Raw genomic sequence first — 25405 nt, forward strand, 5'->3', positions numbered from 1 at the left:
AATTTGTAATATGATTGATTTTTATTATTACTACTATTGCAGGTTAACATCATTCAACTGATACAAAAACTATTTTGGACCCATGTCGCTTTTTGGGGATGAAAATACAGTAGAATTAGATCTGCTTACGGTACTTAGAGCAAAAATTATTATCATTTTGTCACATCTCTATTGTCAGAAAAGCAATGAAAATGGAGGGCTCGTCCGGGATTTGAACCCGGGACCTCTCGCACCCTAAGCGAGAATCATACCCCTAGACCAACGAGCCAGTGCAAATATGGGCTGAGGACTAAGTATATGAAGAGTGACAATAGTCATACTTAAAGACGGTTGAAATTGTTTTTTTATTATTATTATTTTGGTACGATGGGTAAAACTGTCTACTTGCAGTTTCACTAAGCTGACACACAGATTAAATATATTTCCTACTCAAACACGAGTACAAAGACGGATTGAGATAATTCACTCCCGCTCACATGCGATTTCGCTTTGGTCTGACGTTATCGTTTCATTCTGTTCTAAGTTATCGCATATTGTTTAAATTGTGATATAGTTAACATTTGAAAAGCTGCTTATATTGAAGAAAAACTGCTCCATAAGTTTGTGAAGCCTCGTTGGAACTGTGCAAACCCCGTTTCTCTGTGCGCCGCTCACGGCTAAAGCTTTATTACCTTCTGGGACGCTGAAGTCATTTTCCCTCAATTTTCCCCTTAACGCGGAAGTTAAGGGAAAAGTTAAGGGAATCTTGACTTGGAGCAGTATGTGCCAAAAACTGATTGCTGTCTGCAGAAGCAATTATCCTCATCTATCTGCGTTATTTTACCTCCATTGTGTTCTACATGAACTAATTCAATCTTTTTACACAACTGAAAAAGCTTTGTATCATTTCTGACCTTCCCTGAAAATTTCATCCAAATTCATTAGTCCGTTTTTGAGTAATGTTGAGCACAGACAGTCAGACAGACAGACAGATGGACAAACGTACGCCTATAGTCACATAATTCCGCTGCATTACTTGGCGGAGTGAAAATAGAAGAGAGGACATAGCTTGTGTCCACCCATTCTATTGAAAAATTGTTTGATTATGTTAATTCCAGTGTTTCATGTGATTCACTGTTTTCTTTTTCTATCAGCTGAAAAGGTTATGCTAACAGGGTTGTTGTAGGACACACGTTCCATACATAACAATTATTATTTAAAATATTATATTGTTTAAAAAATATTCCGACGACTACAAGAAACATCAATTTAAAATATTATAGCAAAAACAGGAGATTTTATATTTAATTTTAACTGCTTACTTTAGATTCAATTCGGTCACCAGGGGGTGGGACAAGAGAAAAATGGTATTTCAGGGGGAACTCCAGACTTATTTGGAATTTTTGAAGATATTTCAAACATTCTTTTCTCTTATTTTATTGTTTTTTAGATTTGGTCTAAGGAAAAGTACATTTACACAACACCTGCAAGTTTTAGTATTATGGATTATTTGAAATTTGATGTGTTGTATGTAAAATGTCCTCCAATTCTTGCATGACCATTAAAGTTAAGTTTCCTTTGACTGTCACCCTTAAGTCTGGCTACTTCCGGGCTGCTCCGGCGGTGAACTATCTTGTCCGCGGCGACTCTTCAGCCTCTGAGCGGCCTGCCGACGTGGCGGGGCGGAACAGGAGCCGCTGGCACCGACCGGGTGAGCTGCACTGTCACTTTCACAAAAACAAAACTGTCTTTGCGTTTTTAAACTTTCCTCTAGGCTTTAACAACTGGCTACCAGAATAAATATGCAACTAGACCGGCATTTATCGCTTAAATTGTTCGCCGCGGCGCTGAAAATGTGTTTGTTTTTGTAGTTAAGAAACTAAAATTAACGAAAAACACAATCTGTCATGCTAGTTTTTTAAAAATACAATGTAACGGTTCATTATGTTCGGTTGTCATTCTGTAAAAATGTTGCAAACAGCGGTAAAGGAAGCAGAGGAGTCGTTTAAATTTCATTTCACCGGTTTTAGTGTCACTGTAGTTCACAGGCAGCAGTTCTCCATCTGTCAGCATCCAGTGCGTCATTTTAATTGTTAGAATTACTTAAAATGTCATTCTCATCGCTCCACATCACTTAATACTTATTATAACTTGTTTTACAGGCTGTTAGGGTAGCATTTTCTTGTTTGAAATTGCAAAAAAGCATATTTAACAGCAGTTTATTTACCACGTTGCAGGTTTTTCAGAGATTAAATTTTTGCTAAATGACATTTTTGCTGCCAGAAAACATCCTGAAATCAATAGCACTGACAATAGATGACAATCATGTGAATGTCTGTGCAGCAGCTGACCACAAGATGGAGGCATTAAACCTGAACTGTCAACCGTACAGCACTATTTTACTGGATTTTATGGCTGATTCATTGAGCAAAAAACTTCAGTATGTCACAGTTTTGTTCCTAAATCTTTGTTGGTGATAAAAATAGAAAATAAATGTGAGGTATTTGTGGTGAGCTCATGAGCAGTTATCTTGTGATGAAATGTTTGCAAACTCAGATTGCATTGATTTAAAGATTTGCATGTTTGAACTTTGTGCTAGCCTTATTTGGAGGACTGTGATTAGGTGTCTTGCAGTCGCTATTATAAAATCATTATTTTGTGTTTGCAGGTTAGAGGGGAACATGTCAGGCTGTGTTTTTGCATTCAAACCCCTGCAGCCATAGTCCACCCACAGATATTTTCAGCTGTGCTTCCTGATTAAACCTCCTTTCAGGCTGCGTTTGAGTGACATCTCCCTCAGTTTTTACGCCTAATGTTAGAATTTTACACAATTATTGTTTGTTTACAGCAGCAGAGATGCACTGAACTTAATCCCACAGAGAGGTTTAATCCTCCAGCATAATTTAAAAAAAAACAACCGCATGAACGAATGTGCAAAGCCTCAAGAGTTTCTCATTTTAAATTATGTGTTAAAAATAATTGTGAGAGAAACAAGAAGGTGTTTTGTTATCGCCAGAGATGAAACTAATTGCTACTCCAAGCTGCTAGTCTGTCACCTTCAAAAAAATAAATAAAACACCCTTTAGTTTTGATTTCTGTGAAAAATATTTATTGTTAAAGGTCAAAAATAATGAAAATTCATTTTTGTTTAGTTTGTGGTTACGTCTGCCTTTTCTCAAGCCCTCACAAAACTAGTTAACCTCCCAGCTTTGCAAGTGAATAACAATTTGACCCAAGTGCCACCTTAAACCTAAATAAGAAATAGTAGTAATATCAGACGGCCTGTTTTCTTCCTGAAGGAGGCGGGGCCAGCAGCAGCTCATTGGTTAAGAACAGGGTTTTATACAGTCATGATTAAATGAATCATCGTTATGGAAGTTTGAGTTAAAAAGAAAATGAAAAGACACACTGTGAAATTTTTTATTAATTTTCTAGAAAATGGGGCAATACGGGACTTTTATCCATTAGATGCACGAGTGACTGGACCTACACCCTTCCATAAGTAGGTCAAAAATTAACCGAATAAGAATCAGTGTGTTTTTTGCCATTTTTGTCATTTTGGTTAAGAATAATCATATCTATTATTATTTGTATCATGTTTTTGTAAACACAAAAATGATTTAACATTTGAAATATGTTTATTTTTGACTTTATAACAGATTTTGAACATTCTGATCATTGGCAAAGAAGAATATTACACAGAACAGCAACAAAAGAATGCCAACATCCATTTTGTTGACAGTTTTCCACTTTTTCCCTCCATGTTTGTGCACTTCATCACCTCTTGTATGATGTTATCAGTGATAAAGAGGTCAGAGAAGTAATACAAATATTATAATTTCTTTAAAAGTATAGAAGGTAACTTAAAAATTTAAATAGAATGATATCAAAAACATGTTTTTTGAGAAATAGCTGGAATATGAAATGGTAAAAACTCTTCATTACAAAGATACTGCAAGAAAGCGACCTCACCGGTTCATTTTTGACCCACTTATGCATCTAAGGGTTAAAGTAGCACAGATCAGCATTTACTCAACTAAAAGCGTCCGTCTCTTCCAGATCACCATGTCCCAGGCTGCAGACCCCTCCACAGACCCCACCCCTCCACCTGCCCAGCACCCCCACGCTGACCCTGACTCCTGCTCTGACGTCCCAGCGGCGCCCTCGGCCCCACCGCAGCCTGCTTTCATCCCAGAGAGTGTGGAACTTCCACAGTCCACAGAGGAGACGGCTAAAGATGACACCACCACCACCACAACCACAACTGACCCATCGGTGGACCAATCAGAGCCTCCCGCTGAGGGTCATGTGATTGAATGCGACCAACCAGTGAGCCTGGAGCCGGACACCGACGCTGCAGAGGAGGATGCAGAGGTTTGTAGCACAAGTTTATCCACTTGTAGTTTCATTTTCTGGACAGACAGCCCCGTGGGAAAGTTTTAGTGAAGTAAAGATGCTTATATAACGCAATTAAGATTTTTCATTACTTAAGTACTGGCATCCAAAGTGCACTAGAGGGAAAGAATGGCACCCTTTGCCTTTCAAACGGCACCAGTTCATTCAAGGTATTTGGCAGGAAGGTTGCTCTGCATGTTGGTAAAACCACCACAGTTCTTGTGTGTATCCAAGCTTGCTCCATGTCTTCTGTCTCTTAGTTTTATGTCACGCTGACTCCATGAGGTTAGATCAGGGCTCCGTGGGCTCAGACCATCTGTTGCAGAACTCCTTGTTTTTCTGAAGATAGTTATTTATGACTCTTATTTGCAGTTCCTGTCACGATTCAATGAGCTTTGAGGATGTGCTTAAGTCAATCTAGATTTGTGAGCTCAGTGCTATTATTAATATTTCAGAATTTAACTCAATATAATAATAATAATAATAATACCTTATATTGTACCATCCAGTGTCAGTTTTGCAATAATTCCTAGGTAAACTAACTCCACTGCTGTTTGCTGTGGGACAATTTCTAAATGACCTCAAACATGTATCTATTTAATGAACAGTCGACATATGCTGTTCATGCATACAGATTTATCTACAATAAACTAAAAGCAACCATTTGTGATTGTCTAAGTTTGATGTAATTCAGTTCAGGGCTGAAATTGTGAGTAGATTTATCATTTACACAATCAGTTTAATATTTTGTTACATTTTTCCTAGCAGAGATCCCAATTACAGGTGGTTCCAGTTTGTCAGTTATGGAGATTTTTTGCTTTCCTTTATGTGAAGTGATAGTGAAATAAGATAAGACTCTGGGTGTTCTAATGTTCAGTTTTTTACTATTCTCTGACAATTTATTGGCTTAACAATTAACTGATGGTGAAAAGGTTTTTTAGTTGCATTTGTGTGCAGAAAAGGTTTGTTTACTGACCATACGCTGTGATGTAAATGTGTGTCATTGTGTGCAGAAGTCTCTCCAAGAGAAAGAAAAAGGTTGGGGAGGTTGGAGTTCATGGGGGAAGTCTCTTCTGAGCAGTGCCACCTCTACTGTGGGTATGTCCTCTGAACTTTTTGCCTATTTCCTGTATGCCCGTCGATTCAGTTTCTCCATCTTCCTGCTCCTTTCTTTACTTGTGCTGCTGTCCAAACTGCTTGTCATATTGCTTTGGAAACCCCTTCCTGACATTGGTTTGGGGAGGAGGTCTCTGTCCAAGCAGTTCTGTACCTCTCTGAAACTGACACTCACACCATCACACTGTGTGAGAAAATGTTGGCAACGGTTCAAGCTTCTCTGTTAAGCTCTTTTTCATTCTTGGCCCAGTAATTTGTGACTCCGTTCTAGCAAACAACCAAGTGCATCAATTTCGTCGTGTCCTCTTCGTATATCTCAATAACATCACACCACCACCCTTCACATGGTCGGTTACTCACACTGTCGTCTCAGAACAACGCACACATTTTGATTACTGATGTGTTTTGACTCACATCTTGTGTACTACTTCCAACAGAGAATAAACCCCACTCACACACAGTCCCTCCTCATGTCTGCAAGTCTTTAACTTTACACATTTCTGCGTGCAGGTCAGAGCCTGACCTCAGTGAAGGTGAAGGCAGGAGAGGCTCTTCGTCTCCACAGGACCTCAGTAGGAGAGGAGGCGCAAGAGGAGGAGGACGGAGCAGAGGAGAAGGAAGATGGAGGCGGTGAAAGTGGAGAGACGGACGTTTCCAGCTGTGGGGAGTCGTCTTCGCCAAATGCTGCTGCAGCTTCTAGCAGAGGAGTTTTTTCTACAATTACACACGCTGTGCAGAACACAGTGAGTGGATAACATAAATACATAGATAGCAAGACACTATATATATATACACTACTGTTCAAAAGTTTGGGGTCACCAAAGTAATTTCATGTTTTCCATGAAAACTCACACTTTTATTCATGTGCTAACATATTTGTACACAAGGGTTTTCTAATCATCAGTTAGCCTCTCAGCACCATTAGCTAACACAATGTAGCATTAGAACACAGGAGTGATGGTTGCTGGAAATGTTCCTCTGTACCCCTATGGAGATATTCCATTAAAAATCAGCCGTCATTTACCACATTAACAATGTCTAGACTGTATTTCTGATTCATTTAATGTTATCTTTTTAAAAAAAAAAGAAAAAAAAAGCTTTTCTTTCAAAAAATAAGGACATTTCTAAGTGACCTCAAACTTTTGAACAGTATTTATTCATGTATAAATTCTGCTCTGTAAACTGCCATCAGATAGCTGGTATCATCTTTATAAAAACCTTGACTGTTTGATTATGTAATGTTGCTCTAAGGCCGTGTGACAGTATAAGCGGCTGCTAAAAGAAACAGTATATAAATAAAAAGATTTTTAAAAATGTAGAATGCAATTTTTAAAAAAAATAAATTTCTTAACATTTTACACAGAAGTCTATAATCGTCTAGTCCGGGGTCTTAGGTTGCAAACAAACAAAAGCAGCATCACCAGAACAAACACTTATTTTAATGCTGGAAAATATCAGTTGTAAAAACATTCATGTTTAAATTCTGTTAGTTTGCGTCAAAAATTACACAGTGGTTCCTGGATTGTTTACAGTAATAGCTATAATTGGAAGCAAGGGTTTGTTGTTGCAGTGAAGTGATGCAGTCTAGAAGTGTTTTTTAGTTCAATTCCTATGTAAATCTGCTACTGAAGTATCAATATATATTTCAAGATCATCTAATTTTGCTGGAGTTCATAGTTTCTTAGGGAATAAATAAAAAATATAAATATTTATTTGGCCAAAGACCTGATGGAGGTCTGGCTGTAACAAAAAGAGAACATTTAACTTCAACTAATTGGTAAAAGTAGAATTACAGAGCTACAATTGTAATGCAAAACATTATGGGGTGGTAAGTGCAAATGTAATTAATAAATGCCACATATGTTTTATACAAATATGAAATGTTTAGATGTAAAATTGATACATTAAAACTCTATCTTGGTTCCTTATGATTTGACCCAGAATTTAAGATTTTGACCATGATGTTTGTGATGCTAAACGTGTTATCATTTTAATTTATGTGGAGTATTTTTGATCATTCACAAATAATTTTAAAGCTGTCTGGCAGAATGGGTTTCTGTAGTTTGCAGAGCCGTTTTGATAGTTTTCCTCATTATTTATGCCTTGTTTGTTTGTCTTGCAGGGTAAGTCGGTGATCAGTGGAGGTCTGGATGCCTTGGAGTTCATTGGAAAGAAGACCATGACTGTTCTTGCTGAAAGTGACCCAGGTTTCAAAAAGACCAAAACTCTGATGCAGAAGACGGCTTCACTGAGTCAGGCACGTAGACTCAAACACACAAAGCTCAGAAATAATCACACAAAGCTAAAACAACTTCCTACACACAACAAAGAAGTGTACAACTTTCGTATTTAGTGCGTGGACAAAATAATTTTTAGATTTTCAGTGGAAGTCTGTGTGTACGTCCTCTAAAGTTAAACCTGACATTGTGATTTTTCAGATGCTGAAGGAAGCCAAGGAGAAGGAGCGTGCACGTCTGAGTAATCAGCCAATCAGCGCTCCCACAGCTCACTACGGTATTCTTTTTGATGACTACCAAGGTTTGTCGCACCTTGAGGCCCTGGAGATCCTGTCCAATGAGAGCGAAGCGAGGGTGAGACATGAGTGTCAGAAATATGAGCTCTTCTCAGAAACACGGCTTGTTTGAAATAAAGTAGTCATATGTCTTTTCTTAGGTCCAAGCCTTCCTCTCCTCTCTGGCGGAAGAGGAGCAGGAGGAGGTGAAGAAGGAGCTGATTTTCATTAAAGAGATTTTCATCAAGCAAGAAGAGGAGGAGGAGGAGGAAGGAGAGGGAGAAGCAGGAGGACAGACGAAGGATAACGGTGATCTAAGTTCCCAATTACACTGTTCTACCCCCTTATGTAAGTGACCCAGACCAGGTAGAGGTGGAAGTGACCCCTGAGCACTGACCCAGGATCAGGTGGCCTGTAGCTTATTTTGTCAAGGGACACAAACTGATGAAGGATCACAAGAGCCACGGTCTGAAATTATGTTTCACTTTGGTCGAATTTCCATCCAGCGGTTTGAACCTGCAGCAGTGATGCAGAAATGTGTTTTACGGTGTGGTCAGCACGCTGTGATGTCAGTGTTTGGGGGGATTACAGCAGCGAGAGAGAAAACTTCTGACTGTGTCCTACTACAGTCTTAGAAATAAAAGAGCCTGAAGGACCCTGTTGGGGTTCCGCTGTGGAGGAACCTTTTGAGCTGAAAATGATTCCTTGAGGAACCTCTGCAGCAGAGAATACTTAATTTGAAACTCTTTATTGTTATTCTAGCTCTTATTATAAATAGTTCTTAATAGTTAGTTAACAGTATCAATTAGTTGGCTGAAAGTAACGACTGCGGATAACAGATTAAAATGGTTAACAAAAAATAGTAAATAGTTTGATAAAAATAAATCAATAAATTGTTTAGGAAAATGATTAAAGAATTAACTGAAAGAAATGGATTAAATGGTTGACTAAAACTACTGAATAGGTAAAAGTACTATATTAGCTATTCGCTAACTGTTTTTAATTTGAGATACTTTTAGAAAATAGCTTCTTAGTAGTTGTCACTTTAGCTAACTGTTTGTTATAGTCAATTATTTATAACCTTTAGGCAAATGTTTAAGTTTACCTATCTGTTTCTTACTTTTAGCTAAGTGTTTATTTCATTCAGAATATTGTTTTACGTGTAGCTAACTATTAAATATAACCAGCTATTTGTTACTTTTAGAAAATTATTTATTACTTTTAACAAACTGTTGGATTCAACTCACCATTTGTTACTTTGAGCTTACTATTGTTTTTACTTTTAGCTAAATATTATTTTTAGCTCATTATTATTATCATCTTCAAAATCATTATTCCAGACAGTATTCACAGTCGTATAAAGAAAATCTGGTGTGAAGCGTCAGGTATAGAAGAAACTCTACACCAAATCTTGGAACTCCTCTCAATAAAGTTCCTCCAGGATCCTCTTGTGAGTTATTCAAGGTTCCTCTAGCAACTTCTTCTCTGAATTGAGCTTTGAAAGATTCCTCCAGGAATCATCCCAGAAACCAGGAGGTTAGCTCTCCTAATTCTGAGACAGTGCTGTCAGACAGAGCGTAGTCAGATAAGAAACAGAGTGTTCAAACACTGCTTTTCAGTCTGCCGTTGCTCATTAGTGACCTTATCAGAACATATTGATGTTTTATTCCATTTATGTGAAGTTGCAGAAGCTGAACATTATTACTACTGGCCATTTTCCAAAATATCCTCATTTATTTTTTTGTCACAGTCAGTTTCCTCAGCTTTGGTGCGTTGAGGCTGGAAGAATGAGCTGCAGAGTTTTATATCGGGTGCTCCGTCAGTTTAATGCACAGAGATCTGTTTACTAGTCATGTGGAGTTTGGAATATGTGGGTGTTTACTGTGCAGCGACGCTTTAACAAAAGACACTGTGGCGCTGCGTTATTGTACATGGAGGAGCTATTACTTCCTATACAACCTTGTGAAAGCGCAACACCAAATTGATTGAGTATCTTTTATTCCCCTCACACCTTGTGATACTGATACATATCTGTATTACCTCCACAAGTACTGATAGAGAATGACGACATCTCATTGCAAGAACATGAAAGATGCTGTCTGACTTCTTTGACAATGAAAATATATTGTTGCCCTTTGTTTAACTTCTGTCCACTTCCACTCCTGGAACTAACTCCTGTCCATCTAACCTTCAGGAAAAGCTAAACCAGACTCCTCAGTCACAGGTGCTGTAGGAGTATTGTTAGAGTGCAGGCTGAGTCTTAATTTTCAGTTGAAAAATGGTGTGATAGAGTTGTTAATAATCTCTCTCCTTTAAGAAACTGCAGTAACCTTTTCTGATGTATCATAGCAAACATGACAAAATGGTGAATATTTTAGCTGCTCTCTGTTGATGGTGGTTGTTACCGACACTCGATGATTGAAGCAGAGAATGTATAAATTTTGGATGAGGAACAAGTTAAAAGAGCCCCCTGAGCTTCCTGAAACATGCAGAATATCCTCCTTTCTGCACCAGAAGAGGGAAAAAAAGTATAATCCTCCTCCTTCTCTGAGCCAGTCAAACTCCTAATAATATTCTACATTCCTTTAGCTCAAGCAAAACACTGTTTCAGTACTGAGTATGACAGACAGACTTAACCGGCAGCATGATCACTGATGTCCCAGAAATCACCATAACTACACGGGTTTTAATCCCAAACATCTCTATCCGAACTAACAATTCTGTTTTAATCGCTACATTAACTCAGCTGTCAGCCTGTGACATTATGTCATGATTGAGGTCAGAAGCAGAGAAGCAGAGCAGCAGCCACAAAGGATTCCGTTTCTAATACATTTTAGCAGAGAACCTGTCAACAGAGCTTTAAACTGTCCAAAATATAGACTTTTAAATCCATTTTCCTTGTGTTAGAGTTAGAAAATCGAATTTCTCATAAGTGTAACTGTTGTCTTGAATAATAGTATCTGTCTCATTGTTTTGTAACACACTCAAATTATTTTTTCTCTTCACAATTGCCTGGAAAAACTTAGATCCTCATGAGGATCGGCATTGGAGGCGTTTTGTTACTGATATTCTGCCAAAGAATTACAAAATTTTCTACCAAAGTGAAACTCTGTGTCAAGGGGATGCCATGTGATGCCAAGTTTTGGTTTTTATCATATGTCACCAGCCTCTTCTCACTTCATATTGTAAAGGGTTTATATGAACTTGTGACAGGCACCTCGAGGCGATGTCACAGCAGTGCACAGTTCAAAGCAGTCAGGTGTCCCTTTATCTGGAGGGCTGAACACGGCGCCTGATCCAGTGTTGGTGTTCAGGGGCCACTGACACGTTCACTTCACAGACTCAAGGAAAGCCAACAGAAACAATCTGGCAGATTAAGATGTTAATTCTGCATGTGTGCGCCTCAAATATGAAGCTCTGGCTGTAATTTAGACTCAGGAGCTTGAATTAAGTTGGAATGAAAACAAGAATCGGCTGTTTGCTGAAGGCAAACAAGAATATTACTGTCATGATTTCAGCATGGGGGAAATCAAACCATTCAAACCTGCATGTAGCATCAATGTCGTTAGTGTATGTTGTGTAAATTGAAGTGTGCTGACGTGACGTGGGTGGATGTGTTTGTGTGTTTTTGTCAGCTGCTGACGGCGAGGAGTTTGTAAGTGTTCTGACGGAGCTGCTGTTTGAGCTTCATGTTGCTGCTACACCAGACAAACTCAATAAGGTGACACCAACACACACACACGCAAATGGAGTAATACAAACACACACACATGTACACTACCGTTCAAGCATTTGGGGTCACTTAGAAATGTCCTTAATTTTTGAAAGAAAAACAATTTTGCCAATGAATCAGAAATACAGTCTAGACGTTGTTAATGTGGTAAATGACTATTCTAGATGGAAACAGCTGATTTTTAATGGAATATCTTCATAGGGGTACAGAGGAACATTTCCAGCAACCATCATTCCTGTGTTCTAATGCTACATTGTGTTAGCTAATGGTGTTGAGAGGGTAACTGATGATTAGAAAACCCTTGTGCAATTATGCTAGCACATGAATAAAAATGTGAGTTTTTATGGAAAACATGAAATTGTCTGGGTGACCCCAAACTTTTGAACGGTCGTGTATTTATGCACTAATTTTCCAGCCATCTGAAGAATATCCATTGACTTTCAGGATAAATTAGTAAATCATTTAGTTTGTGTTTCATAAAGTATGTGGTAAGGTATATGCACATCATTGATATAAAAGCAAGAACAGTTTCAAGAGAAAAACAATAAGTACACTAAATAGATTCTCCTTAAAGGACAGTTTGGTAAAGCAGTTACTATGCTTTATGTATTATGAACACATCAACGTGTTTGCTGTGTTTATAACAAGAAACTCAGATATATTACTTTTAGAGCTTACTGGGATGCAATCCAGTGCTTATCTCCCCGACAGGAAGATCCTCTGAATGTAGCGATAGAGCTACTAGTTGTAATGAATATTTTAGGATTCATCTTTCCATTTCAAAACATTCTACACGAGGGATACAGATGCTCAGATCCATCAAAAATGAAAACACTTTGCACTCCTCTTTCCTAGTGCACCATTCCATATTCACCATTTTTAAAAATAAACTAATTTTAACTTGCTAAAATTGAACAGGTAATTAGTTAATGCAGTAACTGATTATGTGTATGAATTATACTATTGGTTCACCAGAACACTCCAGCCTTTCCTATTGCTATTGGCATGTGATTCACAGATACTTAAGCTGGCAGTCATTGTCTGAATTTGGCAAAAAATTCTACAACATTTCAACGTGTTGTAATTTAGGTGGAACGAGTCTTCTGCACCTCCTACTGGCTCTGTTTCAGCCTTTAAAAATGTGGGACACTAAGCTGCAAAATGAGGACTGTATTTTTTTAAATAAAAAAAATCTTAAACTTTTTACAGCTCTTCCCCTGGTAACCTAAGCCTCTCCCATCAGATTGGCACAGGTAGATACACATGCAACCAAAACAAGCTTCACAGGAGCAACCTGATAGTTGAATGGTTAGGGTTCACATATCCTGGTTTAAAGTACCGTCAGTAGTAAATGCCCAGTTCAAAGTAAAGACAGAAATAAATAAATAAAGTTAAGAAAGACCAAGCTTGACTGATAGGTTCGTCTAGAATAATCTGTCAGGGAGCTAGCCGAGGAATTTGTTGTCGTCCAACTTTTTGTGTAGCTGAACGGTATCTTCGACCGCCGTGGTTCAGTCTCAGGTGAGATAAGTTTGTCTTTCTTTTTTTTTGGGTTGCTTTGTGGTGTTGACAGTTTTTGCTAAAACTGGACTCTTCCTGCAGGATTTTCTGCCAGTGATTCAGGGTTTGTACCAACTGTACATCTGCACTGTAGAACAGCACATACAGTGGCGGAGAAAGGTTTTCGGACACCCTTAAAAGTTTACATAATCTCAAATATTATGAAATATTTGTGGAAAAATCTTGTTTGTGTTTCAAAAGGTGTGGCTGCATTAGACAGACACAAACAAATGCAAATGATATTTTTTTTGTTTATTGTTTACAAGAAAAACTAACAAAACTAAATTCTACCTAAATGACCCAGTACTCAAAATTTCTTATTTGTATGGAACCAATCAATTGTAAGTTTTTAATGGCTTCTTTTTAAGGATCTGTTTAGTGTTATGGCTGTGATTGTACTAAAAGAAACTGCACTTGAAGAGCTATGCTTAAACATTGAAAAAATACTGCCTACCTTAGCTTTAATGTAACAACTTTGGGCTCCTTTTCTATGGTTATCCATGAAATTAGACACTGAATTAAAGTTGAATCAAAAAAGTGAAGTGCAGCTCCTCATTACAAAGTCATTTCAGAAATACACTTATCATAAACACACATGGATAAAACATCATCCTTCCTGTCGGAAATGTGGTCCACAGAGCTACAGAAACACACACACCTATTGCATTTTTAACATCCAGTCTCTCCTTCTGCAGTTGCACACATAATATAAAAGTTATCACCTTTGAAGTCCTTTTGCATAATCAAATTCACATATATACAGTAGAACCCACATTAGCATATAATCACGTATATGCATCTAATTAGCATACATCAGAATGCAGATCTCGCTCCACGCAGAGCTGATGGGTGGTAATTATGCATCTCCAGGCACGAATGAGGGCCCACGACTGGGTGAGCGAGGTGGAACAGCCTGTCACTGCGGAGACAGTTGGCAGGGAAACGCAGGACCAGCCAAGAGGAGAGGCCTCGCCTGTAGAGAACAAAAAGGAGGAGACGAGGAAAGACGAAGAGGAGCAGAGGGACAAGAAGAGTGAGGGGGAGGAGACGAAGGCAGGAGAGGAGGAGGAGGAGAAGAAAGAGAAAGAGAGCAACCCCAGATCTGTAGAGGTGAGGTCAAATCAACAGTGTTGCCACTTCCTCTTTTAATGTTTAATTCTGTCGCCCTTCCTCCCGCTGTCACCGCCTGATTTGATTTGATGTAGTTATTCTGTGTGTGCTTGTTCATCTTCATCTGCCTCTCCTCAGGCTGTCTACCTGTCATCAGTCGGCAGTCTGGCCGAAGTGACGGCTCGCAGTATCGAGCAGCTCCACAAGGTGGCAGAGCTCATCCTCCACGGTCAGGATCTAGAGAAACCTGCCAGAGACCAGGCACACATCCTCACCAGGTTCGTGTTTGTGCTAGTGTACCCATATGGCTACAGTCACACAGTTTCCACAGTAACACCGTGTTCACCTGACGCCTGTTTGGGGACATAACCATAACAATAAATCATTACTTTTACATTCTTTGACATGACATAATTTGATTAGAGAGGGTTGGACCAGGAGTGAGTATGATAATGGTAAGTTTAAAGGGAAAAGAATTTAAGCCATTGCAATGTCCTTTGAAGTGATGGAAGTAAATCTGTTTGTCTGTGTGAGGAGCAGCTTAATTAGTTTTTAGACCTTTTTAGAAAACGTGGTGTTGGGCAAAAGTCTTTGACAGGTCTCAAACACAGCTTCTTGTGGGTTAAGACCTAATTTTAAAGTTTGAGATTAGGCTCATGAGGCTAGAGAATGTATTATATCTTCACTAAAGCCTGTTTCACTGTTGGGAGATGTAAAATTGCTGCTTCATCGAACTGACAAAGTGACAGCGTTCTAGTTTTGAGTCACTTAGAAATGTCCTTATTTTTGAAAGAAAAGCTTTTTTCAATGAAGATAACATTAAATTAATCAGAAATACAATCTAGACATTGTTAATGTGGTAAATGACTATTCTAGCTGGAAACAGCAGATTTTTAATGGAATATCTCCATAGGGGTACAGAGGAACATTTCCAGCAACCATCACTCCTGTGTTCTAATGCTACATTGTGTTAGCTAATGGTGTTGAAAGGCTAATTGATGATTAGAAAACGCTTGTGTAGTTATGTTAGCACATGAATAAAAGTGTGAGTTTTCATGGAAAACATGAGATTGTCTGGGTGACCCAAACTTTTGAACAGTAGTGTCGCTCACTTTTAAACTAGCGTTTCACAGAGCTTTATTCAAACAGAGCCACAACAGCGATGGGGAGATCCACAGTAAAAGCACTATAGGAGCATTATGTATGGATTGGACAATAAATCAAGGTTCAACAGCTACTAGTAAACAACACACTGAACCTAAACAAATTACAAGGTGATCAAACTGTCCAAATAACTGATTAGCTTTATTTTAGCTTTATTGTTATTGACATACAGGTTTACAATTCAAAGATCACTCAGTAATGTTAATTTAACGGCGATAATAATGTTGCCAGAAATACAAGTGAACTGTATAGACTTCCTATTTCCTTATTGCTTTTCTTCCTTGATTCTGTGTGCTTATCTCTTAGTGTGACTGCATGCAGTTCAGACTTGTGCCATGTTTATAGTTATATGTAAATGTTACGAGGTCAAACCCATTAAGATTACCGTCGTGACTTTTAAGCCAGCACACTGAGATGCGGTCAGATTAATGGGAAAGATGTCCGAAAGAGGTTTAAACTACAGTTACAAATTTGTTTTTGTGTAAGAAGAGCACTACTTAGAAGAGTGTATTCTAACCCTACATTTTGTTATTCCAGGTTGACATGCGCCATGTGTAAGGAGGTGGACTGTTTGGCCAAAAAGTTCTCTGATACGCTGCTTCTTGTCGGGGTAGGTGAGAGTGTGTGTGAACATTAGGGGTTCCTGGATGTTCTAGCAAGGTCACCTTTATGTTTTCTGCCTGCATTCACTCTTTGTATTTTTAAGAACATAAAAAATAGTTATAGACCTAGCAAGAAGGAACAACAAGACAAACAACCAAAACCAGCTTCATTACCTTGTTTCAGTTTTTGGCATCTGAACATTACCACTTTATGCAGAGACACTCCATCCCTGTGTGATCAGTGTTTGCTGGGTAGCCTCAAACCTATTTGCTCCCGCTGAAGGTGAATATTTCAGTCTTTAGAAACAGGTTACAAATTTATACTTTCATTCATAAAATACTAAATTTCCCTTAATATCTGGACAATTCAGTTTTTAGCTAGTGTGCATCAGATAATATATTTGCTGGGGACTATTTCCAGCTGCGAACTGATACATATTTAGTGTGCAACTGAGTAAGACTGACTCAAAGTAAGCTACTGTAGTTGAATTCACTGTAAAGAAGAAATGTCAGCCACTGCAAAAGTTGCCTCAATGGCAAAAATGCAGTTCTGTGGTACAGATGTAACAGAAAGCACGTCAGCAGTTTATCGTTAGTTTCTTTTTTGTTGTCTATGAGCTTTGTTGACAATGAGAAAAACATTTTTGATGTTTGCTGTTGTGTTTTCCCACCATACCGTTCATTCCTAGTCAAGACACCGGAGACGGCGAGAACATTGACTGATCTCACGTTGATCTAATCACTGCTGCCGTGTTTCTTTCAGGGTCAGAGGAAAGCAGAGGACTTGAATCCACTGGTCGATAGTGTGCTGCTGGAGGTGAGACTTTTTGCCCAAATGACCAAATTAATGACGCATAAATCTCATTCTAGCAGCGTTTTGATTGGCTGCTTGAAGTGTGTTGATAATCAATGTCACTGATGAGACAGTTGAACATGTTTAATTTGCTAAAAGGAAATCAGGTGAGGCATGCGCAAGATGACAAAAACACAAAAAATGCTCAAAATACACTTCGAAATGCACAAAATTGACAGAAATGCTGCAAATTTAATTTCAGATTTTAATGTGTTTATGCTCTGTTATATAAATTTTACATGTATTGTCATAAATATCACATTCTTTACCTCTCTAGAGTTGTGGGTAAAGATATTCCATCCTTATTTTTCTATTCTACTCTATACGCTTGCACTGTATGTACATGCTGCCAAATAAATGGTATTAGAAACTATTTTTTGCACAGTTTAGTTTTACTTATGATGAAGATGATGATTCTCCTGTCCACAGGGCTCCAACAGCACCAATTACATCCATAATGCATTCCAGCTGCTGATGCCCATCCTGCAGATCTCCCACATCCAGAGTCAACACTGCCGACCCGCCGCAGATGCAGCACAGCAGATACAGCATTAACACACACAAACACACACTACCTGCTCACCAGCTTGTCTTAATGTACCTATTGTACAGTAAACTATAGAGAATAGACATTCCACATCAAGTGCTTTAACCTACATTAAGTGCCAAACAGTAGAAACGGACAGAAGATATTGTTATATATGGAGAATATAGCGAGAACATAGTCTTTAAGATAGCAATTTTAATTAACGGATGTATACAAAAGTGACCCACATGCAGGATGTATGTGTGTCTCTACCATCTTGTGTCTCTGAATGTTATTTTGTCCGTTTTGCCGTTGATATTTTTGCGTTAAAGAACCAAACGGTGTTCAAGCTCAGCGTAAACAAACAGCAAATATCATCTCCAAAAGCTGAACCCAAAACAGAAAAATACTGATTGTATTGAAGGGACTCTACATTAATGTATATTAAGCTTTCTTTGCACTCCTTATGAACCGTTGGGATTTCAACAGAAAGAGCATTGACTCACGCTAGTGAAAACGTCTGTCCAGTTTAACTGTTTTAATCTGGTTTGAGATGAAGTGCCACTATTAATGATTATACACGGTAATTTCTTGGTTGTTTTGTTTATGTGTTAAATTATATGAAGCAACACTACCTTGCATTTCAGTTACATCTAGTTTGGTTTTAAAATGTTCTTTTTCCTTTTTTGCTTAAAGGTGCAGCCTAAGTGAATTCATCTCTACTTATACTGTGTATTTAAAACAATAATGCAACACACTGAGAAATTTGTTTAGTCTCTTTTTGCAAAGAATTAGATGAGTGATACCACTCTTTGTACATGAAACATGGAGCAGCAACCAGTTAGCGTAGCTTAGCATGACGTCTGTAAACCAGGCTAACAGCTAGCTTGGCTACACATAGCTAAGAAATATTATGGAATACAAAAATCATTTTAAACAGTCCCTGTAAAGCCACAGAATGTCATTTTTTTTAATCAGTATACTGAAGTTGTTAGCAAACAGTTGCTTATTTATACATCCAGTGGTTTTGGAGCAACATAAGAAATGAAGCGCCACTCTTGTTTGGCTCCGTTTTTGGTCTTTAGATGTTAAATATATTATTATCTCAATCAGATAGTCACTAAAAATGAGATAAAACTCATTATAAACAAGTGTAAAGCCAATTAGAGCTAAAACTCCAGGCCATAATTGCCTTTAAGCCACCTCAGTCATATTGTCACATTGTTTTTACATTGTCATTTCAAACATAATTATTATAAAAACATGAATTGTAGCTGCTTAAATGCACAAGTTATTTGGGTAGTATGTTAACATGTGAGCTTTAAAGATGCTGGTAAGTGGATTTTGTTGCTTTCAGACAAAGCTAAGCTAGCTGTTTCCTCCCCTTACTGGGCTTAATGCAGGGTTGCCAGGTCTGTGTGACAAAACCTGGACAGTAGCAAAACTCAAACAACGTGTGTATGTGCTGATCTGGAATTCGTGTGGTAGGATTTGCGCATAAATGAGTATTTCAACAAAAATGTGGATTCTTATTGATACTGTAGATGTTATTCATGTAATTAGTATGCTAAATTTGTTCACATGACCTCTGGGAAAAAAATCTAACTCTTCAGAAATGGCCCAATTCTGCATTAAAACCACAGACCTGGCAACTCAGTCTTTATGCTAAGTTGAATCTTTTCTGGTGTTTCGTATGTCATGTCCTTTGTCGGATTTCAGAGCAAACACTCCAAGGAAAACATTTAATTCAAGTAGATGTTTTTTTAATTTAATTTTGTCCTTCATATTAAAGCCTTAAACAGCTTTGCCAGGATCTAGATTTCTATTCTTGTTGCTCCCCAGAGATGCATATCGCAACCATTTTACATTTTTTCTTTGACCACTGTTTCTTCTGACTGTGGAATTAGATTGCTTCTTAACTTCCAGCCTGCAGCTATTTAGATCTCTGAAAGATAAGTACTCTTCTTACTTCTGCCCTTTCAGAGATGCATTCGGCAGGCAAGAAAGCTATTAAGCAAAGAAAATATTAGTCAGTCCTGTCAAAATGTTTTGGCTCCTTTCAGCTGTAACCAGATGGGGCGAGGCTGTTTATCAGCTTTGCGTCTCCCTTAGAGCAAAAAAAATGATTTGTATTGCAGACTGAAAAATGTTTGAAGGCCTTTCATTTATTTAACTTTGGACAGTTTCCTAATGTGTTAAGACTGTCTTCTAATAAAGCGCCCTAAGACTGTTTGAAATGTGATGTAGAAAATAAACAAGCTTTAACCATCTTCGGGTGCCTCCAATAGTTTTATTTTGATCATAGAGTGTCATTTTTGTTTTCCTCCCGTGTGCTTTGAGCTGGTTCCTGTGCTCGTCTAGCTTCTTTTGTGTCACCAGGCCAGATCCTCTGTGAGGGAGGAGGTGGAGGGATGGCCACGATGATGCAGATTTGCTAAAGGTAGTTAAGATGAAACATGAGTTAGATGACAGTTCTAAAGGATTAGAATGAATTGATGGTAAATCCTAACACTGTGTGGTCTCTGCTAGGCTTTAATCTTGAAATTTATCTTATAAATGCTCAATACACAACATAAAATATTGTATAATCTACTACAACCAACATATAAATCATGATGAGTCACATTTAGGTGTATTTGGTACTAATGCACATGTAGCTGTTCTTAAAGGTACCCTGTGGAGTTTCTGAACTCCATAGGCCACCTTTAAGTACAGTGCATGTTTTTTTATTTCCAGCAGCACCTGTACATTTTCTAATTGTGTTCATCAAAGGAGAGCTTTAACTATATGTTGCCTCTTTGTACTTGTGTGATTGTTCCACTAGTGAGTTTACCAGTATAGCAGTGCTCCACGTTTCCATCCAGCAGCATTTCTATGTCATCTGGAAAATGGACATCAGGACTGTTAACATGCACAAACTCACAGAAACACATGTGCATGTGATCTGACTCATTTTTTAGAATTTGTCAACGTGTGTGTGTGTGTGTGTGTGTGTGTGTGTGTGTGTGTGTGTGTGTGTGTGTGTGTGTGTGTGTGTGTGTGTGTGTGTGTGTGTGTGTGTGTGTGTGTGTGTGTGTGTGTGTGTGTGTGTGTGTACTTTGGCTGTCAGCTTCTTCAATTGTTGAGAGTCCTATTCATTAAAAGAGAAAAACAAAAGTAGTCAGAGGATTAAAACGACACATTAATCAAATGAGTGAGAATTCTTTATATTTAATAACTGACCTGGCCGACCCTGAAACCCATATGAATGGAGGGCTGTCGCTGTTGGACAATGAGAGTTTGTTAGAATCCCTAAACAGATATTTTACTATGAAATAAGTTTTATTGTACAATTTACCTTTAGAAGTGAGAGTCATGCTTTCTGCTTGCTTCTTTCCATCTGGATGAAAGAACATCAGAAGCATACAGTTTATCAGATGATTATTTTTTGAATCTGTCCTGTATAATGGAAATTGGGCTGATGTTCGACACAGTGATGCATGATTAATATATTGCTACTTTAAGTCGATGTCATCAGGACTGTCTTTTAGATTTACTATATGTGAAAAAAGAAAGGAAAACGGAAGGAAACTGGTGAACAGCTGCAGCACAAGAGATTGTCACTTTACCTCGAGCACAGATGGAAATACACTTTCACTTTTTGACACTCTTTGTAGTGTCGGATATTGTTCAGCAGCTTTTTGAACCTTGTGCATTGCAGATCTATTTTTACATTATAGCATTTGTCCTTTTAGATTGAGTTCATGTGTGTGAAATGATTTTTATGTGCATTTCCATTTGCGAATGTGCTGTCCTTAAGTTGCCCCTGGAGGAATAGAAGTTTTTGAATTGATTACTCCAAAATACCAAGCTCACCTTTAAATGAACTTTTGACTGCAGGGTTTGAAAGAGAAAGTGTGAGAGTGTGTCTAGCTTTATAAGGTATTTGCATATGCTGTTACAATCCAAAGTAAGGGAAATGTGAAGAAGAACAAATATATTCAGGACACACACCTTTTGCTTGTTTCCCATTTAAACGGTGACCAGTAAAGTTACAAACAACAGGAAGAACTTTGGGCTTTTCTGGGAGGAAAAAAGAGAGAGAAACATTTCCATGTAATTTTTGAAACATCAAACTCATCCAGTGACTGTGTTTTTGTGTGTCTTACTGCAAAAGCATCTTTCACAGATCTGTCTGATCACAACTGCCACTATAGTGAGGAACACGACGCACAGCAGAGCCAGCCAGAGGACTCTGAGCACACACCGCCACTCATCTGGAGGACGAACACAGAACAGATCTAAGTCTGCAGCAATTTTCACTGTCAGTGTTTGAACCCTCCTTTCGTCTTCATTTACGGCTCCAAAAAATATTGTTTCCTTGTCTGAAACAATCCAAAAATTCAGCAATAAAATTCCCCATCTTTCTGAAAATTTGAAAAACCTTCAGGAAGAAAATTAGAATAATTCCTTAAAAGTTTCCCTTAAAAATTTATTTTAAAAAATCTCCCAAATTTGGCAAGAAAATTCTTGTAAATATTTTCAAAAAATTAGTAAAAATCTTCCAAAAAAATCCTAAAAATATCTAAAATGATGTTTTTTTTCCATATTTTGAAACTTTAAATTTTCAAAACCTTTGTGAAGAAAATACCAATAATTCCATAAAAGTTTCCCGTAAAAGTAAAAAAAAAAATTCTGAATTTGGCGAGAAAATTTTTGTAATTTAAAAAAAAAAATCTTCTAAAAAATCCTAAAAATATCTAAAGTGATACCTATACATCAGTAAAACTTCTCATATTTTCTTTAAGAAAATTCACCAAAAAAATCAACCAAAATCCAGCAAATTTCACTGGATTTTGGTTGATTTTTTTTTTGTGAATGTTCTTAAAGAACATTTTTTTTTAACATTTCTTTTTTCCACCAAAAAATGTTCAAAAATGTCCCAAAAATGTTGAAAATGTGGACATCAGAAGTTTCACAGTGAAAATCTATTTTTTTCTACATTTTTAAACTTTAAAACAGGTTGATTTGACCCGCAGGGGGACATGAGGGTTAAATAACTTTAAATGATCTTATCATGGTGACGAGAAAGCATATTTTCATCTAAAAAGAATAGATAAAAGAGAGATTAGAAAAACAAGTACAGGAAAAACAAAAAACAAAAATTTAAAAAAAGACACACAAACAAAAGAAACAGAAAATGAGAAATAAGTGCAAAGAGAAATGGAAAGGCAGGGGAGCGTATGGAAAAAGTCTGGTGGAAATGGGGCAGAAAAACTGTGTGTGAGATGGATATCCAGTTTTCATCATGCACACTGGAAAATATGACATAGTGGTAGCTTTAAGCGTGGAGGAGTGCTGGAGAGCTGAACAGGCAGAAAGCAATCCAAAATCAATACAGGCTTGGAGGTACAGCGAGATTAAGATGTACTGTAGTCTTGGGAAGATCATACAGTACAGGGAGAGAGGAGAAACAAAGTCACGGAACTGAGATTGGAGTCAAGAGAAGAGAAATTGAAGGAAATTTGCTCTATTGAAAAAAATGACTCCATTGTGGACTGAGAGAGAGAGGGGGCAGTTTTGAATGAAATGAAAACTGATTGGCCAATTTCCTCGTCTCCTATTGTCCCCTCTCTCCTCTCATCTCCTCTCCCATCTTCCAGCGAAGCCACGCCGGCCAGACGGGCAACAAAGAAGCTCTGCTCCTTCATCCCGACACCAACCTTTCTGTGTCCGTTTCCATGGCAGCTTTTCCTTTGCTGTTGCAGTCAAAACTGTTTGATTGGCGAGCCAAAGGAGACAGCGGCTTTGATTGGCTGTTTGAGAGGTGGGAAGGAGAGGGAGACAGCAGTAGAAAGCCTCCTTCTGTCCTTCATTATCACCCTTCTGCTCGTCCTCCTCCTCCTCGGGTGGGTGGAGGTGTAAGGAGCTGTGATTACTGCGGCCGTACAGGGTGAGATTCAGGCTCTCTGCATCACTGAGTTGAAGCTCAACGGACATCTCCAGATGTAACTTTACAGCTGTGGATGGACAGATAGATGAGTGCACTGATGGAGACCTGAAATGGCCTAATGCTAACATGCTGATGTTTAGTGGATGTGACATGAATTAAGCTCAATGAGATTCTTTCATAAGTGTGAGAAAATAATTTCTCTCAAGAAGATTTTCCAGTCTGTTGAACCATAAAAACACATTTCTTCCGCAATTAAGTCACAGAATTGCATGTCTTCAATTGGGAAAATAATTATCTGTAACATGGAAACAGCTAAACTTTTAGGTTTTAGCCCTAATGCTAATTAACTTCATCTGATTAAATTTGCAAAGATGAAAGTGAGGATATGGTGCCGAAGAGGACAAAACCGAGTCAGCTATTGGTTGCTGAAAATGTCATTAGTTTGCGAGTATTTAATCATAAATCAAAGCTTTGGACAAATTGAAATTCTGACCAGATGAAGCTACACAAAGATTGTGCAATTTATCCCGTGATGAACATTAATTTTTTTCACTGTAATACATCAGAAGATTACTAAAGTCATTAGGATTCATCCTCTGGGCCACATGAAAGTCTTCAAAATTTAATTTCCATTTATTAGCTGTTAGCAGAATATTTCAGTCTGGACAATGAGCCTCACTGCTAGCTCTGCTAAAGAGTGCAAGTTGTGTTTGATATTTCACCGTGTGATACCTGGTGATGAGTTACTTCCATATAATACTGTCATGTCTGTGTCTGTGTCACACAAGAACCAGCTCGTTTTTGGATCGTCTCTGCCTCTCCTGAAGTCTGATGCTGAATCTGTCGCGTTGCTTTGATCCTCCTGTGTGCAGACCTGATCCCACTGAGTCTTAGAAGGGTCACACACATCCTTTCTCTTAATTTCAGCATTTCCAGTCTTCCCATGTTCCCCCTCCTCCTTCACCTGATCCCCTTGTTCACAGGGCTCGTAAGGAAGGCAGAGGAAATTCACTTTGGACTCTGAAAGGATGAAGAGAATGAAGAACAGAAAATTCAGAGCGATTTCTCAGCAGGCGTAAGGTGGAGAAACAGCAAGAGTGCTCCCGAGTTAGAGCAAGATCTCAAAATGGAAGCTGCAGTTTGTATCTGACAGAGAGAGAGAGAGAGACAAAAAGAACACCACTGAAGGCAAACACAACACGAGTATAAAGGTTAAAGAAAGCTGCTCTCATGAAGATCACTGTTTTCAAAGCAACACAACACGGAAGCATTTTCAAAGCAGCTGTCAGTCAGTGTTGTATAGAGCTATATTTGGGTCTGATTTTTATCTCAGAAAGACAGGCACACAGGCAGGTCGAATCAGAGTGAGTCTACATACACAAAGTGCCTTAACAAATAGGTTCGCTTCTTCTAAAGCTTGACTTTGTGCTTAAGTTTGAACAAAACATCTCTGAAAACTGAGCCAGAATCAACATATCTTTATTTTTAATGCTTTAAACAGACCCAGACTGCTGAAGTAAAGTGAAGCATGTGGACACAGACGCACTGACATGTGGACAGAACGGACAAACATTCATCTGAAGCTGTTAATACGACCCACCTCTGTACAAGGTGAAGAATTCTGGGAGGCAGATGATGAAGGCGAGGATCACGAGGACGAGAAGTTTAGTCACAGCTGCTCTTGTCATGGTTCGGACATAAGATCACACGGACACATTTGTTCACGCCGACACAGGCATGACTTGTGGCTCGTGGTGTCTGCTTCCGTCTTTAGCTTGAAACAAACACATGCATTCACACTCTGTCTCTGCCCATCAGAGCGGCCTCTGGCAGAGTTTAAGGATCCCCAAAGATAATGTTCATAGTTCATGTGGAGGCAGGCGACGACGCAGTGAGACACATGCACACAATACAAAGCAACTT

The 25405-nt window shown here is 38.4% G+C and overlaps 2 protein-coding genes and 1 non-coding gene across 5 annotated transcripts; 1 reads left to right on the forward strand and 2 right to left on the reverse strand.

Annotated features, from left to right (window-relative positions):
* Window positions 1–196: 196 nt before the first annotated feature.
* On the reverse strand, window positions 197–268 carry trnap-agg (transfer RNA proline (anticodon AGG)). The gene has a single exon. It is a non-coding gene; the product is annotated as a tRNA-Pro (tRNA).
* Window positions 269–1596: 1328 nt separating this feature from the next.
* Window positions 1597–19820, forward strand: fam114a1 (family with sequence similarity 114 member A1). Of its 2 annotated transcripts, none has more exons than XM_022206068.2 (13): window positions 1597–1690; window positions 4039–4353; window positions 5388–5472; window positions 6001–6233; window positions 7613–7747; window positions 7929–8081; window positions 8164–8350; window positions 11638–11723; window positions 14166–14405; window positions 14544–14683; window positions 16107–16179; window positions 16935–16988; window positions 17454–19820. In XM_022206068.2, exons 2-13 carry the CDS (start codon window positions 4045–4047, stop codon window positions 17577–17579), a joined length of 1821 nt encoding a protein of 606 aa, XP_022061760.2. In that variant the 5' UTR covers window positions 1597–1690; window positions 4039–4044; the 3' UTR covers window positions 17580–19820. The 2 variants fall into 2 exon arrangements, with proteins under 2 accessions (XP_022061760.2, XP_022061761.2); XM_022206069.2 differs by having other exon boundaries at window positions 8164–8311.
* Window positions 19821–25405, reverse strand: si:dkey-192k22.2 (uncharacterized). Of its 2 annotated transcripts, XM_022206071.2 has the most exons (10): window positions 25083–25404; window positions 24215–24502; window positions 23253–23549; window positions 21699–21806; window positions 21544–21612; window positions 20888–20929; window positions 20773–20811; window positions 20648–20680; window positions 20384–20431; window positions 19821–19984 (listed from the first exon to the last, which is right to left on the reverse strand). In XM_022206071.2, the coding sequence occupies exons 1-10, from the start codon at window positions 25168–25170 to the stop codon at window positions 19923–19925; spliced, it is 1074 nt and encodes a 357-aa protein (XP_022061763.1). In that variant the 5' UTR covers window positions 25171–25404; the 3' UTR covers window positions 19821–19922. The 2 variants fall into 2 exon arrangements, with proteins under 2 accessions (XP_022061763.1, XP_022061764.1); XM_022206072.2 differs by lacking the exon at window positions 21699–21806 and having other exon boundaries at window positions 25083–25405.

Source organism: Acanthochromis polyacanthus, chromosome 3, assembly GCF_021347895.1.
Source record: "Acanthochromis polyacanthus isolate Apoly-LR-REF ecotype Palm Island chromosome 3, KAUST_Apoly_ChrSc, whole genome shotgun sequence".
NCBI lineage: Eukaryota > Metazoa > Chordata > Actinopteri > Pomacentridae > Acanthochromis > Acanthochromis polyacanthus.

Excerpts from the sequence above, each read along its gene's own strand:
- fam114a1 (XM_022206068.2), top strand. The coding sequence starts at position 4,045 with ATGTCCCAGGCTGCAGACCCCTCCACAGACCCCACCCCTCCACCTGCC. Across the intron at positions 5,473-6,000 it reads CAGTGCCACCTCTACTGTGG|GTCAGAGCCTGACCTCAGTG; the intron begins GTATGTCCTCTG and ends TTCTGCGTGCAG. Across the intron at positions 6,234-7,612 it reads CACACGCTGTGCAGAACACA|GGTAAGTCGGTGATCAGTGG; the intron begins GTGAGTGGATAA and ends TTTGTCTTGCAG.
- si:dkey-192k22.2 (XM_022206071.2), bottom strand. The coding sequence starts at position 25,170 with ATGACAAGAGCAGCTGTGACTAAACTTCTCGTCCTCGTGATCCTCGCC. Across the intron at positions 23,550-24,214 it reads TGGAAGTAACTCATCACCAG|CTGTAAAGTTACATCTGGAG; the intron begins GTATCACACGGT and ends GTCCATCCACAG. Across the intron at positions 20,930-21,543 it reads AAATGGGAAACAAGCAAAAG|ATGGAAAGAAGCAAGCAGAA; the intron begins GTGTGTGTCCTG and ends TCTTTCATCCAG.